This window comes from Microcaecilia unicolor, chromosome 8 (genome assembly GCF_901765095.1).
Source record: "Microcaecilia unicolor chromosome 8, aMicUni1.1, whole genome shotgun sequence".
Classification (NCBI taxonomy): domain Eukaryota; kingdom Metazoa; phylum Chordata; class Amphibia; order Gymnophiona; family Siphonopidae; genus Microcaecilia; species Microcaecilia unicolor.
This window is the reverse complement of record NC_044038.1, coordinates 14,347,959-14,368,945: the sequence shown is the minus strand read 5'-3', so window position 1 is coordinate 14,368,945 and position 20,987 is coordinate 14,347,959. Positions and strand designations below refer to the sequence as shown.

Genomic DNA, 20,987 nt, shown 5'->3' with positions numbered 1-20,987 from the left:
TGGATATGTGTGCGCCCAAAACATGCGCCTACACTAGCGCAGCCCATTTTTACATAAGTAATGCCACACTGGGAAAAGACCAAGGGTCCATCGAGCCCAGCATCCTGTCCACGACAGCGGCCAATCCAGGCCAAGGGCACCTGGCAAGCTTCCCAAACGTACAAACATTCTATACATGTTATTCCTGGAATTGTGGATTTTTCCCAAGTCCATTTAGTAGTGGTTTATGGATTTGTCCTTTAGGAAACCGTCTAACCCCTTTTTAAACTCTGCCAAGCTAACCGCCTTCACCACTTTCTCCGGCAACGAATTCCAGAGTTTAATTATACGTTGGGTGAAGAAAAAGTTTCTCCGATTTGTTTTAAATTTACTACACTGTAGTTTCATCGCATGCCCCCTAGTCCTAGTATTTTTGGAAAGCGTGAACAGACGCTTCACATCCACCTGTTCCACTCCACTCATTATTTTATATACTTCTATCATGTCTCCCCTCAGCCATCTCTTCTCCAAGCTGTATAGCCCTAGCCTCCTTAGTCTTTCTTCATAGGGAAGCCGTCCCATCCCCGCTATCATTTTAGTTGCCCTTCTCTGCACCTTTTCCAATTCTACTATATCTTTCTTGAGATGTGGCGACCAGAATTGAACAAAATACTCAAGGTGCGGTCGCACCATGAAGCGATACAACGGCATTATAACATCCTCACACCTGTTTTCCATACCTTTCCTAATAATACCCAACATTCTATTCGCTTTCCTAGCCGCAGCAGCACACTGAGCAGAAGGTTTCAGTGTATTATCAACGACGCACCTTAGACAGGCAATTAATAACTAAATAGATAAATGGATACATAGATACATAAATATGGAACGGCACATAGACATCAACATCGCCTTTATATATAGTAGGTATCTCTTTGTTCTTCTCACGTAAGTGTCCTCTTATAAAATCAGGAGAAAATGCTTAATTTAAAAAAAAATACTCCCTTACTGACAACTCATTAGGGATGTGCTGTCATTTTGAAATGACTGGGAGGTCTGGCATTTATTTATTTATTTATTAATTTATACTTTCTTACACGATTAACATGCATTAGGAACACATTATATAACATTGAATACATAAAATAAAGATAAATTACTACTACTACTACTATTTAGCATTTCTATAGCGCTACAAGGCTTACGCAGCGCTGCACAAACATAGAAGAAAGACAGTCCCTGCTCAAAGAGCTTACAATCTAATAGACAAAAAATAAATAAAGTAATCAAATCAATTAATGTGAACGGGAAGAAAGAGAGGAGGGTAGGTGGAGGCAGGTGGTTACAAGTGGTTACGAGTCAAAAGCAATGTTAAAGAGGTGGGCTTTCAGTCTAGATTTAAAGGTGGCCAAGGATGGGGCAAGACGTAGGGGCTCAGGAAGTTTATTCCAGGCGTAGGGTGCAGCGAGACAGAAGGCTCATAAATACAGGAATTACGGGCACCTACCACTGGACCCATCAAGGGAAATTATCATAAATCAAATTATACAATTCTTTAGACCACAATTAAAGGAAAGGAGGGGGCGTGATTAAGACAATAGGAGATCAAGAGCAAAAAAAAAGTTTTACCTAAATACGTGGCCTGGCCTTTATAATCCCTTTATTTCTGTTAATAATCAGTTGATACCTTCACTTACTCTTTAGGTTTAATGGTTCCTGCCTGGCATTTGTTTTGTCCAAAGGTTATTTTATTGTTTAATGTCTATATTTACGTGTCTGCTAAATTCAGCATGTTTTAAAATGCAGAAAGAGAACAGAATAAGAAACGTACAAAAACTGTGTAAACAAAAAGCAACAAATGAAACCATCACCAGCCACATCCCGGTTACAGAGGAAACCTCTAAACTGGAAAGAAGAAGAGCAAAGATACTTTCTGTGCTTAGATTAGCTATGCACTGCCAGTAGAAAACTTTTAAAGGTCGTAAACTCTCTAGTATCAGTTTGTGGAGGTTTTTTTTCTTTATGTATTTTGTTGAAAGATTGTTTTCTTTAAGCAGCCCAGTCAGCCTTGTTGTCATACAATCCAGACTGAATATGTATGAGATAGCTTTGCATGCATTGCCTCAATTATAAGCACCTCTAACTCATGCATATTCCTTCTGGAAATTATGAAAACCCAGCAGGCTGGGTGTGTCTCAAAAACCGGGTTGAGAACCATTGGTCTAGCACACGAGAAAAGAGTGTGGGATTTGTTTAAAATTACAGTTGCTGGGATAAGCATAAAATTTCCCTTATCCTATACTTTCGGAATATTTATCTGCATGGCGTACCAGAGAGTGCCTCAGACAGCATATTCTACCTGTCATGCTGTTATCAGTAGATTACGTACTGTGAGCCTCTTTAGCAACAAAGCATGTGGTGCACCAGGCTGAATCTATTTCAGTTCAGATATGTTTTCATCTCATTTTTAAATTCCTTTATTGGATTCCTTATTTTTTTTGTTGAAATTTTTCATTATTCTCTTATTGAAGAGAAGGAAACAGACTGTATGCTCCTGTCCCTGGTGAACGTATTGAAACAGAGCAATAACTCTTGATATTTTAATTCAGTTATTAAATGCATGCAAAGAAAATTTAAAAATGAAACAAGAAGCACATAGTAGTCTTTTAACCATATTTTCCCGTTCTATTCACCCGTCAGCTTAAATTATTTACACACTGATGTTTTGCAGGAAAAGGCCAGATTCGGGTTCTTCACTTTCTTGAGAAGAGAGATTGTGGTGGTTATGATATGCTGCTTTGTTCATTTTTAGTTTTTCACACTGTATAAAATCAATTTCAAGTTAACATGAAGACTGCCTGCCTTGTTTGAAAATTGTACATATAGGCTGTGTTGGATTAACAAGAATAAAAAAAGGTTTTTGAAAGAACACAGCAGCAGGCGTTTTAAAAGAAAATGTTTAGCAGCAGGAAACTTTGAAATTTCTGATCCTTCACTTGTTTGTTCGGCAAAAAAGTGAGTTGTTCATTTATAAAGTGTGCCCATCAGGGTGTTGAATGACAGCAAGTAGGGCATGATATTTGTATAATGAAAGTCATTGACAGTAACCGTGGTGGGGGTCTCCTCCTAATGAACGAATCAGGCCTTTGTGAGTAGGTTGAAGTGCACATTGCCACGTTTTTGCTAAATGTGTTTTCTGCTCATGGAAATGTTTTGTGCCACTGACCTTTGCAAAGCTTATTTTCATAAGATAATTTTTGCCTTTTCTAGATGCACGTGATGCCGGTAATACTTTGGCTCCTGTTATCATCATCCCTCCACGGAATGCCAGTGTGGTTGCAGGGACCAGCGAGGCCACTTTGGAGTGTGTGGCAAGTGCAAGGTAGAGTGATAATGTCCTGTGATAAGAAATCTGTCCTTTTATGTAAAGGTCCCAGAAAACAACAAGGCAGACGATCTGCAAAATCCAACGTGGAAAACAAACCAGCAGACCAGTATAATATCCAAAAAGCTTTATTGAAGATATTGTATATGAAACAATTTGTTGGGTGAAACACGGCCTGTGTCGGGCAATTGTTTCATATACGATATCTTCAATAAAGCTTTTTGGATATTATACTGATCTGCTGGTTTGTTTTCTTCCTTTTATGTAAAGGGACACAGAGAGTGCTCATTCAGATGCAGCAGCTCATTCTAGGGTTCAACTGGACAAATCTCTGCCAGGTAGATAATTGGGGTGATGGGGGAGAGCCCATGGGGATTACAAAAATGAATGGTAAATGTATTTTTTTTACATTTTGGAACAACCAGTCTCACCAGGCCCCAGTGTAAGGCTATACGGACTTTGAAAGAACATCCTAATTTAGTGATTTGGCCCACAGACATGGGGGGAGTCATTGTGGTATAGCATAAGTATGTGGAAGAGGCTAAAGCCTAGTTGGAAGACAATAGATTTTATCAGAAATTACCTGGTGATCCTACTCAAAATTTGAAATCTAATATAACCAAAATTATATCAGAGGCAGTTGATAAAGTTTTTCTTACTAAAGCAGAATCCCTCTCTTGTAGGTATAAGATATAATAAGCACTGGAAAGCATCTTTTTCTATTTTTTCTGTTTCAATTTGGAATGATCTACCCCCTTTGGCACTTAGGTTGCATTCATTATATGTTTCTTTTCGGAAATGAATGATGACTCATCTATTTGAGAAATATTTGTTTGTGTAATTGTAATACCCCTTGTTAATTTTATTTTAATAATTTTATTACTGTATTTTAATGTATTGATTTTGTAAAGTTACTTAGCTCTATTGACTTAACGTAACATAAGAGTAGACATACTGGGTCAGACCAATGGTCCATCTAGCCCAGTATCCTTCTTCCAACAGTGACCAAGCCAGGTTACTAGTACCTGGCAGAAACCCAAATCATGGCATTACCAATCCCAGGGCAAGCAGTTGCTTCCCCATGTCTGTCTCAATAGCAGACTATGGACTTTTCCTCCAGGAACTTGTCCAAACCTTTTTAAAACCCAGATACGCTAGCTGCTGTTACTACATCCTCCAACAAAGAGTTCCAGAGCTTAACTATTTGTTGAGTGAAAAAATATTTCCTCCTATTTGTTTTAAAAGTATTTCCATGTAACTTCCTCAAGTGTCCCCTAGTCTTTGTACTTTTGGAATGAGTAAAAAATCAATTCACTTTTACTCACTCTACACCACTCAGGATTTTGTAGACTTCAATCATATCTCCCCTCATCTGTCTCTTTTCCAAGCTGAAGAGCCCTAACCTCTTTAGCCTTTCCTCATATGAGAGGAGTTCCTTCCCCTTTATTATTTTGGTCTCTGTTCTTTGAACCTTTTCTAATTCCGCTATATTTTTTTTGATATACGGTTACCAGAACTGAACGCAGTACTCAAGGTGAGGTTGCACCATGGAGCAATATGGAGGCACTATAGTATTTTTGGTCTTATTCACCATCCCTTTCCTAATAATTCCTAGCATGCTGTTTGCTTTTTTGGCCGCTGCACATTGAACAGAAGATTTCAGCATAGTATCTACAATGACACCTAGATCTTTTTCTTGGTTACTGACCCCCAAGGTGGTCCCTTGCATCAGGTAGCTACGGTTCGGATTATTCTTTCCAATGTGCATCACCTTGCATTTGTCCTCATTAAATTTCATCTGCCAATTTGAATGCCCAGTCTTCCAGTTTCCTAAGGTCTTCCTTCAATATTTCGCAGTCCACACGTGTTTTAACAACCTTGAATAGTTTCGCGTCATCTGCAAATTTAATCACCTCATTCGTCATTCCAATTTCCATATCATTTATAAATATGTTAAATAGCACCGGTCCCAGTACTGATCCCTGCGGCACTCCACTATTCACTGTCATCCATTGAGAGAAATGACTATTTAACTCTACCCTCTGTTTTCTTTCAATAAAACCAATTCCTAATCCAACCAGAACTTTGTCTCCTATCCCATGACTCTTTAATTTTCTCATGAGTCTCTCATGAGGAAATTTTATCAAAAGCTTTCTGAAAATCTAGATTTTCTACAACAACCGGCTCACCTATAGCCACGTTTATTTACGCCTTCAAAAAAAATGATGTAAATTGGTGAGGCAAGACTTCCCTTGGCTGAACCCATGCTGACTCCTTGTGTTCTGTAATTTTATTCTTTATAATAGTTTCCACTATTTTTCCTAGCACTGACGTCAGGCTTGTAAGGTCTGTAAGTTCCCCAATCACCCCGGAATCCTTTTTAAAAATCAGCATCTCATTGGGCATCCTCCAATCTTGAGGTACTATGGATGATTTTAACGACTGGTTACATATTTCTAACAGCAGATCAGCAGTTTCATGCTAGAGTTCTTTGAGTATGCCATCTGGTCCAGGTGATTTATAAACTGCTTAGGCCCTTTTTGGATTCTGCGGTATATAAAACTTTAGATTAGATTAGAATCTTAATTTTTGATTCGAACTCATCCTAGGATCTACAGTTTTTACCTGGTCTCTAAAATTCATGTCTATAAATAGACCCCCCAGGATGATCTATTGTTTCCTTATGTAGAACTATGTTGGAGCTGCAATCTAAATCTGTAGGTTATTTTGTAAAACCTTTTGTGGGCTAGGCACAGTCTTTGTGTCAAAGATATAGAGGAGCATAATCGAACGCGGACGCCCATCTCCATGGGCGACTATCTCCAAAGACGGGTCTGTGAAGGGGCGGGACAGACTGTATTTTTGAAAAAGATGGGTGTCCATCTTTTGTTTCGATAATACGGTTGGTGCCGGGCAAATGCATCGCATTTGGGTGGATTTGAGCTGGGCGGTATCGGTTTTCAGCGATAATGGAAACCAAAGCCGCCCAGCTCAAAAACGAACAGCTCCAAGGCATTTGGTCATGGGAGGGGCCAGGATTCACAGTGCACTGGTCCCACTCACATGCAAGGACACCAACCGGGCAACCTAGGGGGCACTTGTAAAAAGTTTTTAAAAAGTTAAAATACTTCCCAAGTCCATAGCTCCCTTACCTTGGGTGCTGAGCTCCCCAAAACCCCCCAAAACCCACTCCCCAGAACTCTACACCATTACCATAGCACTTATGGGTGAAGGGGGGCACCTAGATGTGGGTACAGTGGGTTTTGAGGGCAGTTTGGAGGGTTCCCATTTACCAGCACAAGTGTAACTGCACCCACTAACAACTGCTCCAGGGACCTGCATACTGCTGTGATGGAGCTGGGTATGACATTTGAGGCTGGCATACAGGCTGGTGGGAGGGGGTTAGTGACCACTGGGGGAGTCAGGGCAGATCATCACCAATTCCCTCCGGTGGACATCTGGGCAGTTGGGGCACTTTTGGGGACTTGTTCGTGAAAAAAAAGGGTAAAAAAAAGTGGCCCAAATTCTCGCTACTGCCGCCCTTCTTTTTTCCATTATTGGCCGAACGCGCCCATCTCTCCTCGGCCGATAAACACGGCCCAGTCCCGCCTTCACCATGCCTCCGACACCCGTCAACTTTGTTTGTTCCCGCGACAGACTGCAGTTGGAGGCGCCCAAAATCGGCTTTCGATTATACTGATTTGGTCGCCCATGAGAGAAAGGCGCCCATCTCCCGATTTGGGTCGAAATATGGGCGTCTTTCTCTTTCGAAAATAAGCTGGTTACTGACTTTGTCGTTAAAATTAAAGGGTCCTTTTAACTAAGGTGCGCTACCATTTAGCACTTGCTAACGATTAGCGCGCACTAAATGATAAGATTCCCATAGGAAGATAATGGGTGCTTATCATTTAGTGCACCATAGTAAAAGGACCCCTAAGAGTGTATTTTCAGTTTCTTCTGGTGATATTTTGGTAAAAAGAAGATTTGCGAGCTTTGTATACTAATATACCCTGAGTCAATGAGAAGATCCTCAGAGAGACTCCACTGATTTTTTTAGTACACTTTGCCCAATTGACATTATGTAAAAATTATTTCAGATTTGAAGAACTTATTTTTTTCTTCAGATATATGGCACTGCAATAGGCACGGCGATGTCACTCAGTTGGAAGACAAATGGTTGTACTCATCTTCTTGGTGAACACACTTTAAAACATGGTTGCTTTCCATAGATTATGTTTTTTAAAATTTGTTCTTCTACATTAGAACAATTACAGTTATGTTTGACGTGGTTTAATTCCTTGGACAGTAATTTGCAATTTGAAATGCGTTATGATTATGTGAAAATTTTGTTTTTGGATGTGGGTTTTTAAACAAGATCAAAGTTTGTATACTACAGGGGTTTTTTTCTAAACTCACTGATCATAATAATTATTTACATTATTCCAGTTGGTGAAGGACTCGTTACCTATTAGCCAATTCCTTAGAATTCGCCGAATTTGTATATGTGATGAACAGTATAAATGTGAAGCTAAACAACTGCGGATCAAATCTGAGGCTAGAGGTTATCCTCCCACAGTAGTTAAGAAAGCATACTATAGAGATTTAAATGCCAACAGAGAGCTGCTTTTGCAACCGACCTATAGAAAAGAAATGGATAAACGTGTATGTGTGTTACATCATTAAGTTACATCTGCCCAGGCGATGCGAATGATACCTCAACATTGGCATATACTTCAATTACATCTAATATTTCAGGCAGGACCCTATATAGCAGTGATGGCGAACCTATGGCACGAGTGCCAAAGAGGGCACGCAGAGCCCTCTCTGTTGGCACGCGCGCCGTCGCCTCAGCCAGAGTTGTACTGCCGCTATGAACTGCTGGCGCGATCCCCCTTGCAGTTCAAAGTTGTGTCGGAGTGGAGGAGAGACCCACCGGAAGTTCGTTCCCTCCTCCCTTCGAGTTCCAGGCCCCCTCCCTCCGAATTTTAAAAGTCATCTATTTTACCTAGTCAGGGTTAGGGCAGCAGCATGCAGGCTCAGCTCGGTGCTTAGTTCAGTTTTCCCTTCTCTCTCAGCTGTGGTCCCGCCCTTGCGGAAACAGGAAATGAGGGCGGGACCAGAGCTGAGAGAGAAGGGAAAACTGAACTAAGCACTGAGCCGAGCCTGCATGCTTTTTTACCCTGTTGGCACTTTGCGATAAATAATTAGATTTTGGGTTGCTGTTTGGGCACTCGGTCTCTGAAAGGTTCGCCATCTCTGCTATATAGCATTCTCTATGGGTCCAAATATTTAAAAAATCATATTGTAACATCTTTATTGCAATCTTCTTTTCAGTCTGATAATACTGTGCATCGCCCATGTGAACATTGTAACTACTGTGAGATGTTTTTATGTATCACTCAATGGATTCATCCTCAAACTAAAAAAAGTATTCATACTAAGATCAGAGACCACTTGTGATTCTCTGTTTGTTATTTGTTGTAATTTGTCCCTGTCAGCTTATTTATGTTGGCCAGACTATCAGGAAAATTAAAATTCTTCTTACGGAGCACTGGAGATGAATACGTACAAACTCTATTACAGCTTCCCTAGTACAGCATTTTTTTTTTAGGTAAGCGACATGTATTTGACCAAATCAAGTGGTTTGTTATAGAACAAATCCGAGAATCTCCAGTCAGAGGTAATAAGTTATAAAGTTTCATTGTTAGAGAACAATATTGGATACATCAGTTGGGAGCTGCTACAGCATGGGGTTTAAATGATATAGTTGAATGGACCATGATTATATGAATTTTTGTATGGGTTTCTTTTGAAAATTGTCAAAAGTACAGTGGAAACGGTTTAAGAATTTCATTCAGGATCCATTGTCCTGAGTTTGTTCACTACATAAAGTTGATTGAATATGTTATTATGTCATCACGTTTCCCATGTTAATTTCTTTTGTTGTCACGGAGGTATAAGAAGGAGTATCTAAGGGGAGTTCGGTAAGCCCTAGAGACTTTTTATTTAAAGTGTCCGAGCAACAACAGTTGGAACTTGTTGGCTGTAGGAATGCCAGCGGATTATGAAAGTGTTACAGTTACCCTGATGAAGAAACCAAAATGGGGCACCTCGTTGGACAGTCTGTATTCACTGAGAGGCACAGCAGAAAAGTTGATTGCCAATTAGCGGACTTTTGTATATTTTGTATTTTCTGAATAGGTTTGGGGCTATTTTGAAACTCCTGTTTTTATGGTACGCTTAACACTGTGTGTGGACGCACTAACCGCTGGATTCTATAAATGGCACTTTCAATTGAGTGCGCAAATTTGGGCATGTGCCTAATTGGCACATACAATTTAATTGGCAATGTATAAGGCAGTGTGACTTGCCGACAGTTACTTGGCCCCCTGAGGAAGCTAATCGAAATAGTGAAATGGTGAGCCTCGTTGGGCGAAATTGTTAAAGCTAAGTAACACTATCATTTAAGCAATTGCCTAACATCACGTGTTGAACATATTATTCTCTAATGGGATAAATATAACCCCCATTTAGAGCCCTTACTTACACGCAAGTGGAGTTTTCAGACCGGTGATAAGAATGGAGTCAATTTGATGATGGCACTGAGTGCTGTTACCACACTGCTGTCAAGCCTTGACTACTGAGGTTGTTTTCTCCACTTTAAATAAGAAAAAAGTGTAGTTTATTTCCTGATATTGTATAGACTGCGATAGTTAAGTATTTCTCAGCTCATTATTAGTACTTTACTTTTTGACTTGCTGAAAATTGGGTCTAGCATTATCTGTATTCACACCTAAAAGTAGTCATGGATTCTGGTGCTAAGCACTATCCTATAAACAGAACCTAATTTGAGCATTGTTGGTAGAATAGCGCAATAGTCCATTTTTATTGACACCAATCTATCAGTGCCATTTAGAGAATCTACCCCTATGTGTGGTTTATTCATTAAAAAACATTATCAGGGAATTTTTTGATGTGTAATCGAGAATCGATTGATAGACAAGTAGAGCTTTATCTGTTTCACAATTTGTCGGTTCTCTTTGAAAAGCGCTGGTGAGCACTTGGTAATATGCTGATAATTCCCCCCTCCCCCCTATTTTAATAATTAGTTAATTGGGCTTTATTAACCGCCTTTATGAAGAGATTCACTCAAGGCAGTATTCTTTTGGTGCTGTCCCCTGTGGTTTGGAGGTATGATTTTTCAGAGAGTTATTGTCGCATTGTGTAGTATATTCTATCTGTTTATTGCATTTTGTTGTTGGGATTTCAAACAATTTTTTCTTGTACCGGGATCATAGTCAACTGATGTAATCAGGAACCTAACTGTGCTACCTAAGGAAAGAGGCTTGCTGATTATAGGTGGCAGTGAGCTTTTGCCAGGCCCTTCTATATTTATTATAGCTCCTCCTCTGATGCCCCAGGATGATGAACCACTTGCACGGCCTGTGCTGGATGAGCCTGGCCAGCCGGAGGATGACATGGTCCGAAAAATTGGCTGCCTTATTCCTGTAGCCATTTTGGATCGTGTCCCTGCCTGCATTATGTGTTGATGTCGGCACTGACTCCATATAGAATACTGGCATGAAAATTCTGTACAGATTTTTTATGTGCAGAACTCAACGCTAGACATGATTCTATAAAGGATGCCCAACTCAGAGCACCCTTCATAGAATCATGCTTTGCGCTTATTTTTTTAGCGCCAGTTTTGTGCTATTTATAGAATTAAGTCCTTAATGTATATTAAAGCAGCTTACTGAGGGCCTTAGCTGTCTAGGGACAGGGAAATACTTTCTGTGCTTGAATGTAACTCACCTTATACTACCATTGAAAAGGTGTGAACTAAATCCAATTAAGGTTTAAACCATGGAGACATATTTTGATTTCACCATGTGTACAATAAGGTAATATATATGTCCTTTACAGGATATTATCTTCATACCACATTGTTTGAACTTACCTTGGGATTTTGCCAGGTATATTGTGACCTGGATTGGCCACTGTTGGAAACAGGATGCTGGGCTTGATGGACCTTTGGTCTGTCCCACTGTGGCAATACTTATGTACTTGGGATTCTGAATGGAATCTTTGCTACTCTTTGGGGTTCTACATGGAATGTTGCTACACTTTGAAATTCTGCATGGAATCTTGTTATTCTTTAGAATTCTAGAATCTTGCTACTCTTTGGGGTTCTACATGGAATGTTGCTATTCTTTGTTTTTCTGCCAGGTACTTGTGACCTGGATTGGCCACTGTTGGAAACAGGATGCTGGGCTTCATGGACCTTTGGTCTTTCCCAGTATGGCAATACTTATGTACTTATGTACTTGATCTATATGACAAGCTCAAATGTGAAGGAGATATAAAACAGCACAACTAGCACTCGTCAGCTGAAAGATAACAGTCTTTAACATCTCCGTGGGATCTTCATCAAGGTGTATGTAATCTCTCGTGTTATTTAATTGCCTATAAACTTCATTCTCATAAGCAGAACGGTCTTGAAGAACCACAGCTCCTCCTTTGTCTGCCCTCCGTATCACCAGTTGACTTAAGGCTCTCTGTTCTTCCTTAGTCAAATTATGCGTTAGACCACCAATGGTTTCCTCAACACTCTCAAGATCTTGTAAAACCACTTGACGGAAGATGGACAAAGCAGGATCCGGTGGAACCGGGGGACACCAGGTCGATTTCAATCTCACTCTCGATGTATCCACAATATTGGTTTCAGAGTCCGTTAACTGTGAAAAATAAATTCTTAAATGAAGTTTACGTAAAAAATTTTCTATATCCACTGTACATTGAAATGAGTCATGACGCTGTGAAGGGACAAAGGAGAGACCTTTTGACAACAGGGACATCTCTATTGCAGAAAGGGGGTATTTGGAGAGATTTATTACTATACATCCTGATTCCTCCGAGTTGTAATTACTAATCATGTCCCTTGTTGGTACTGATCTCCTCTCCGCATTCCTCTTCGACCTCTCCGTGTTCTTCCTCCGCGTCCTCTGCCTCTTCTCCCTCTGGAATCCACTAAAAAAGGCTGTTCATCCGAACCAGAGGAACTCCTATCCAAGAGATCGCTGTCCTCCCCACAAAAAGGAGGGGGGACCTCCTGTTTATCTTTCTGTTGTAACCAAGGGTATACGCGGTTCTTACCATAATCGTCTTCATCTCTTCGTAGTTTTTTAATTTTAGATTCTTGAAGAGAGCGCCGGAATCAGTCAGTTTTAGCTTTTAATTCTTCATGTTGTTTAGAAAAAACATCAGCTGTACATTGGGTTCTCAACATCTCTAAAGTCGTTCCAATTTCTTCTTTTATCACAGCAGCTGTCGATGTTGTCTTATTTATGATCAACACCATGAGGACAAGTGAACATTTGTTCAGTATTCCTGCCCACTGGGTCAGAAATTCAATGTCATTATTAAACATCTTAGGTGGTTTTACTATACGTAGACCCCGTGGTATAATCTCTTTTTTGCGATATTCAATTAATGTCGCCCCATGTAACTCTGCTCTAGTCAATCTTTTATGTAAATCTACGGCCACTGTCCATGATACTGACAGGGCCAATACAGGATCCAGTTCCAGGAGAGAGACACCTCTAAGGGTGTCTGTTATGTGCTCAGGTGAAAAAGTGTGTCCAGTTTTCCAAGACTGATCGGCCATCTTAAACCCTTCTTATGGAAATAATCATAGTAAATTCTGAAGGCTATCTCCTCCTTACTCCTGCTCTTACTCGTTGGCCACTGTTGGTCGTGGTCGCGCTCAGTGTCAAATAAAGAAAAAGACCGGACCCCTGTAAAGCTAAGTAGTCTTCAAGTCTTCAAGTTAAACTCTGTATATACTCATATTTCACATGAGAAGTAAAATTTAAATAGAAAAATAAGAAAAAAAGAAAAATTAAGTACATACAGGGTATTGAACTGTTTAACAGCCCAGGGGTGTTTGCCAATGATGAAGCAGCCCAGCCCCCGTGAGCTCTGAATATATAGAGCCAGGGGCTTCTAGAGGCAACACCTCTTTAATGATTTATTCTTTGGTCAGAATGTATGCTAGTTGTGCTGTTTTATATCTCCTTCACATTTGAGCTTGTCATATAGACAACGGAGTAAGGAGGAGATAGCCTTCAGAATTTACTATAATTGACTTATGTACTTGATCAACATGTATATGATACACATACATGTATAAGGATATGAACTGAAATTCTGGCAGATTAATCAGAAACTGCATTGTTTATCTATCCCTTATGAGGACAAAGGTGGTCTGGTTATTATTAGTGATACCTTGGCAATTGAATTCTAATGAAAGCACCTCCCATGCAGCTGAGTCCCCTATAAGTAGCTTTTATTTTTAATGTTCTTCTCTTAGGCAACTTAATCATTATCTGATAAGATTCATTGTTGTTTGATTTAGCCCTGATTATTCAATATTACTTGAGAAAGTTCATAGGATTGATGCCTGACAGTAGAGCCACAAATTTTCTCTCTAAATATCCAGTACTCAGGCATGTTATAAGGGAATGTGGGTGCGTAGTATATGTTGTATACAGGGGCGTAGCCAGAACTCAATTTTGGGGGCCAAGGAGTGGCCTGGGGGGGGGGGGGGTATTTCCACTCAGTTCTCCCCATCACCACCGAATTGTACCTTTGCTGGTGGGGATGCTCAAGCCCCACCAGACAAAGAGATTTTCTGCTGGAATCCCCGCCCATGCTGCCTGAGCAGCAGAAATTCGGCAGGGTACTCCAACCTCTGAAGCTGGTGCTTCCGTTCATGCTTAGTTCAATGCATGAACTGAGCATGTGCAGGAATTCTGGTATCAGCAGCTAGAGCACCCCGCCGACTTCCTGCTGCTCAGGCATCAGGGGCTTGGGCAGCAAATCTCTTTACCTGGCGGAGCTTGAGCATCCCTGCCAATCATGCATCCAGTGCTACAATTTTGAAAGGGGCTTGATCCCAAATTCCCCCCCCCCCCCCCATGGCTACTCCCCTGGTTGTATATATCCTATTTTATTTACCTGTTGCTGAACTTATGTGGATTCCTTAACTAGGGCATCTAACAAAGCATGCCGTAATATTTATTACTATATATAGCTGGGTCTGTATTTAAAGCCTATGCATTTAAGTCATATATATATAGTCAGCTCTGCAATATGTATATCCAGTGGCACTAAATATATATGCCGAGCTATCTATCTATCTATCTATCTATCTATCTATCTATCTATCTATCTATCTATCTATCTATCTATATATATTGAATTTAGGGCAAACCTTTTGCTGACGAAAAGTATACAGATAGCTGTGGAACATCCTTGCTCCATTTTCACTGTCCCAGCACTATCTCCTGGATTCATATAGTGCAACTTACGTTGTACATGCAAATGCAGTATTCTGTATTTGCACGTGCAACTTAATTAGTTAACAGGCCAATCGGTGTCGTTAATTGTCAGTTAACAAACAGTTATTGACAATGGCATTAATTATAATTTATTCGCAGAACTGTCTAAGTGTATTCTATGTGCTGCGCATAAATTCTAAGTTGCATAGTTGAAAAGTGGGCGTGGCCATGGGCACGGAATGGGTGGGTCATGGGCACTTCTAAAATCTCTGTGCATGGTTGTAGAATACACCCAGACCATGTCTAATTTAGACATCGGGATTTACACTAAGCTTTACTTGGCGTAACTGCCCGTGACTAAATTTAGTCGCGTGGATGGGTGCATGGCGCATTCTATAAACTGTGCCGAAATTTAGGCATATTCTATACAGTGTGCCTAAAGGCATTTTTTTTATAGAATACTTTACTTTCAGCTGAAAATTTATAGATAGAGCACTTATGAGTTCAGCAGCCGTCACTAAATGTATAACTTATTTTGAATAGTTAACCAAGTGTAATCTATGAGTTTAATTGTTTGGTAATGTTTTAAACCCATGCAGACCTCCTGATAACCTAACTATAACATGGAAAAGAAATGGAGTAAAAATGACTGCCGGCATCAGCAGTTTTGGTAGACGACTCACTATCGTGAATCCGACTTCAGCCGATGTTGCAGTGTATATGTGTGAGGCACAGCTGCGAGACCTCAGTTCGCAACCAGCAAGAGCTAAGGCCTTCCTTTCCATCACAGGTAATTCTAAAGGAAGCTTGACAGATTGATGGGTAATTTTGGTGAACAACCATTGTAGAGAAGCTAACTAGATATTTTGATATTGGCCTTAAACTTAGCTAGGAAGAAAAGAGGGCTATAGTGGAGTTATAAGGCTAACTCAACTGTTCCTTCTTAGGTGCCCTTTTACTAAGCCGCGTAAGCGTCTATGCACGCCCAACGCACTCCGAAATGGAGTTACCGCAAAGCTACTGCATGGCTCTTGCGGTAATTTCATTTTTGGCACGCGTTCGCATTTGGCACGCATAGGTCATTACCGCGTGAGACTTTACCACTAGGTCAATAATGGCTGGCGGTAAGGTCTCAGACCCAAAATGGATGCGTGGTAATTTTCATTTTGCCGCACATCTATTTTCGGCAAAAATATTTAAAAAATGGCTTTTTTACAGTCGCGCCTACACTACCGCAAGACATTTTTCAGTGCACCTTAGTAAAAGGACCCCTTATTTACTTACTTACTTATATTCCTCTGTTAGCCTTCCGGTTCTATGTGCATTGCAGGAAAAAGAAGCCAGACATTATCCAGGAAGTTACAATAAAAAGAGTTATAATCGGAGAGCCTATGCTATCTAAACCCTTTAGATAATAATATAAAACTGCAAAACAATAATAACACTAAACAACAAAAGTAACATTTAATTATGATTCTTTCAAATTCAGAACTAATTTCCTGAATAAGTGTGTTTTAAGATTATTTCTAAAATGCATATAATTTTCAGCTGATAATAACAAATCAAGAAACGCTCTATCTAATCTTGCTGCTTGAAATGAAAGTAGATGATCAACCAACTTAAACCTCTTTTTATTTTTCAGTAAAGGATACGCAAATAGATTAAAATTCCTAATTAGTCTAGATGGTACCTTGATTATAAAATGATCCGATAAGCACGGTGGTCCAAATCGAAAGATAGTTTTATAAATTAAACAGAGAAATTTGAAAATAACTCTAGCATGCATTGGTACTCATTGGATCTTTTGGTAGTAAGACATATTTTTTGGACACCAGCATATGTGCATTCCCCAAAAACCGTTAAGGTAATCACACAATTCTTTATCATCCGACTTCTACATTAACTCCCAAATTGTTTGTATCAGTCCTTGAGATCGCTGATAACAAATTTCTTGAGAAAATTTCTTGAGAGCTTGAATTGGATTTTACTAGTGTTAGGGAAAAGATCAATTGTGTAACTGATGGGAGAAAAGTAAATTTCTGACCAAGGGCCCTGTTTACTAAGCAGTGTTATAGGCGCGTTAACCATGTACATGCCTACAATATCCCTATAGGCGCCTACATGGTTAGCTCGCGCGTTAAAAACACTAATGCACCTTAGTAAACAGGGCCCCAAATCTGTAACTGAAATATGCTAAAAATCTATGATATGCCTCTTCTTTTAAGAAAAATCTAAGGGAAGTTGAAAAAATCGAGTACAGGAAAAGTTAAGGAGCTATTTACTAGCTGTGTTGTTTACAGCAGAATTATGGAATGCTAATAGTGCAGGCCCACACTAACACTTACCAGTATGCATTAGTCTGTTATTGAGATAGACGTGGGGAAGCAACTACTTGCCCTGGGATTTATAGCATGAAATTTTGTCATGGTTTGGGTTTCTGCCAGGTTGGCCACTGTTGGAAACAGGATACTGGGCTAGAAGGACCATTGGTCTGACCCAGTATGGCTACTCTTGTGTTCTTATATTAACTTCTAGCATGTTAAATAGATAACAGGCAACGTGACATTTTCGGGCATGGAATGGGTGGGACTGTGCCTTACATCAAAACATAGTTGTGTACTTTTCTGCTACTTGGTTTTCTATAAGAAATCATTTGTGTGTAAGTGGCCATTTATGTTGGTAAACGTGTAGGTAAAGCTACTCTTCAAAGGCAAAAACCAAGAGATGGTTGTTTGAGGTTTGTGTCTTGTGTCCACTAGAGGACAGCTTGAACCAGATATTTTAATAATTGTGAATATTTTGCTTTGTAATACTGTACCATCTCCTCTTTGGGTTACTCAGATAGCCATTATTGATAGATTAGATAGTCTTAAATAAATTATCTTAAGCAACCAGAGGATATCCTTAACTAATAGACTTGATTACTTATTGAATCTAGAAAGTCCAAAACAACTTTGATGTTAGTGAACTTTCTAGATTCTAAGAAGACCAGGCTACCCAAGGCCTCACAGATCCAATAACATGACCCAGCAGATTTCACATGTTGAAACAAGAAATGTTTTAAGTTATGTCCAATAAAAAAGGTATCATCTTATTTTCTTTTCCATGTTTTATTTTGTTTGATTTCTATTGATAACTGTTAAGAGTGGACTAACACGGCTACCACACCTCTCTACATGTTGAAGAAGAAATGGGTCTTTAGCATCTAGCCTGAACCATGTTAGTCACTGTGCCAAGACCATTTTAACAAAGATTTTTTTTAACCTTAGGATCCTTAATCAAAAACCATATCACAGTTGATATTAAGAAGCTCAAAACAGCATGAAACAGATGACCAGCGAAACTGTGCTTTTACATTAGGAGCATGGTGATTTTTTTTATCAGAAGTTTGGGCCTATCCCAATCGTCCTTATCATTTTTTTCCCCTCATACCTCAGGATACAACAAAGGAAATCTATATTTAACTAGCTGTATGTTTGGGATATGGCAAACCTTAGAAATAATGACCTGCTTGGTGCAGTTTTCTCACAGCTTATACTTCAGAAGGACGACAATGGATGTCATTCTGGGATGCCAGAGCACCTGTCGAAGAAGAAAATAGCATTGAGAAATGGATTAGGAAAGAAGACAGATTTCCAATTAACATTTGCAAAATGTCGACTGCTCACTTGGTCTTTTGATGTGTGGGCTTAGAGATCTGTGACAAGATTACTTCAAGCAGAGAAGGCTGTATTTTGGCAGTGACAGACCCAAACAAACAGGGAAAAGCCAAAATTAAAACCCTGAAGAAACAATTTTTGCTTTTATGTGGCATCAAAGTAACACTGTTACTAGACAAAGAAAACTACAAAGTAGGCCTTCAAAGTAGATAAATGATTTCCCCTTTTCCCCCTCCTCACTGTCTCCCACCCCCAGTACCACAAAGAACAATTTAAGCTAACAGAATTTAACAAGCCCACCTTTTTGATGCTGCTTTTAACTCCTAACCCTTATTCACTTGTTCAGAACCCTTATTTTATTATCCTCACTTTAATATTCCCTTATCTCTTGTTTGTCCTGTTTGTCTGTCCTAATTAGATTGTAAGCTCTATCGAGCAGGGACTGTCTCTTCATGTTCAAGTGTACAGCGCTGCGTACGTCTAGTAGCGCTATAGAAATGGTAAGTAGTAGTAGTAGTCTTTGGGATTCCAGAATCTTGCTACTCTTTGGGATTCTGGAATCTTGCTACTCTTTGGGATTCCGGAACCTTGCTACTCTTTGTCCTTATCTCTTATTTGTCCTGTTTGTCTGTCCTAATTAGATTGTAAGCTCTGTCGAGCAGGGACTGTCTCTTCATGTTCAAGTGTACAGCGCTGCATACGTCTAGTAGCGCTATAGAAATGATAAGTAGTAGTAGTAGTCTTTGGGATTCCGGAATCTTGCTACTCTTTGGGATTTCGGAATCTTGCTACTCTTTGTCCTTATCTCTTATTTGTCCTGTTTGTCTGTCCTAATTAGATTGTAAGCTCTGTCGAGCAGGGACTGTCTCTTCATGTTCAAGTGTACAGCGCTGCGTACGTCTAGTAGCGCTATAGAAATGGTAAGTAGTAGTAGTAGTCTTTGGGATTCCAGAATCTTGCTACTCTTTGGGATTCTGGAATCTTGCTACTCTTTGGGATTCCGGAACCTTGCTACTCTTTGTCCTTATCTCTTATTTGTCCTGTTTGTCTGTCCTAATTAGGTTGTAAGCTCTGTCTAGCAGGGACTGTCTTTTCATGTTCAAGTGTACAGCGCTGCGTATGTCTAGTAGCGCTTTAGAAATGATATGTAGTAGTAGTAAATCATGAAAGCCCAAGGGTCAGTCCAGTGGATTCTGCAATGATAGCATTCACAGCTCTTGGCAAACTGGGGATCCCAGTCTGTGCAACAGCAATATTTGGTGGCCATATTTGGGACCCATTATTGGAGAGTTCTGGAAGAAGTCCTGGTGTGTAACAGTAGTCAAGGACTGTCACTATAATGACTGGATTAGGTGTAAAATAAGGGAAAGAATCCTGAGCTGGTTGTGAATAAAAATGATTGTTCCAATTGATCTGGAAGCCCAAATGAGCAAGAGGAAATTATCAGATTCAGAAATATCCCCTTCTGCTATTAGACCCATGAATATCCAGCATTCATCTCTCAAAAGACTATTTTCTAACAATTTTACACAGGCAGCTAAGCAGCTGGCTCCTCAGATTTTTGATCTAGAGGACTCAGATAAGACTCTGGCTCCTAAATTTTCAGCAGAGAAAAGAAAACTCTAAGGGGCACTTTTGCTAAGCCATGTAAGCGTCTACGCACGCCAAAATGGAGTTACTGCCCAGTTACCTCTCGGCTCTTTCGGTAATTTCATTTTTGGCGTGCATCCGAAAAATAATTTTTATTTCGGACGCATGTATCAGACGCGCGCCAAGTGGCATTTGACGCACATAGGTCATTATCACCCGATTACCACGTGAGACTTTACCACTAGGTCAATGGCTGGCGGTATGGTCTCAGACCCAAAATGGACGCGCGACAGTTTTCATTTTGCCGCACGTCCATTTTTGGCAAAAAGTTTAAAAAAGGCACTCAAAACATGCGCCTACACTACTGCAGGCCATTTGTCAGCGCACCTTAGTAAAAGGACCCCTAAAGGAAATTTTTCCATTTGAAAGTTCTCTCGCACATGTTTTTAAAATAATGCACATATTTAAAAATTGTCACTGAGGCTGAACTTAGGACCCAGAGTGGTGAACTGGATTGAAAACTGATTGACCAACAGGCAGCAGAGGGTGGGGGTAAATGGAATCCGCTCAGAGGAAAGGAAAGTGACTAGTGGGGTGCCTCAGGGGTTGGCGCTGGGCCCAATTCTGTTTAACATATTTGTGGGAGACATTGCTAAAGGGTTAGAAGGAAAAGTTTGCCTTTTTGCAGATGATGTGAAGATAGCCAATAGAGTGGAGGGAGTAGAAACCATGAGAAGGGATCTCCAAACATTGAAAGAATAGTCAAGAGTATGGCAGTTAAAATGTAATTTTTCACTGAACACTCATATATATTTATTATATCCATTATAATAAAGGGTTCATAGAAGTATAGACATGTTTAAGTACACATGAATGAAATCACAGAGCATCACATAGGAAAACCAAAAAAAAAAAAAAAAGTATTTATTCATTAAAAATGGTTTCTATTGTTGAGATGATAACATACCTTTGAAACCAGAAGATATTGTTACCCGAAGTTGGTTATAGTTAAAATTTAATGCCAAGAAGTGCAGA

The 20,987-nt window shown here is 39.9% G+C and overlaps 1 protein-coding gene across 1 annotated transcript in view; it reads left to right on the top strand.

The window, feature by feature from the left end:
• SDK1 (sidekick cell adhesion molecule 1) overlaps positions 1–20,987 on the top strand; it is a 734,579-nt gene that overhangs the window by 317,804 nt on the left and 395,788 nt on the right. The window contains exons 6-7 of the mRNA XM_030212035.1: positions 3,250–3,361; positions 15,303–15,493. Coding sequence (XP_030067895.1) covers positions 3,250–3,361; positions 15,303–15,493 — 303 coding nt within the window. The remainder of the gene's footprint in view (positions 1–3,249; positions 3,362–15,302; positions 15,494–20,987) is intronic.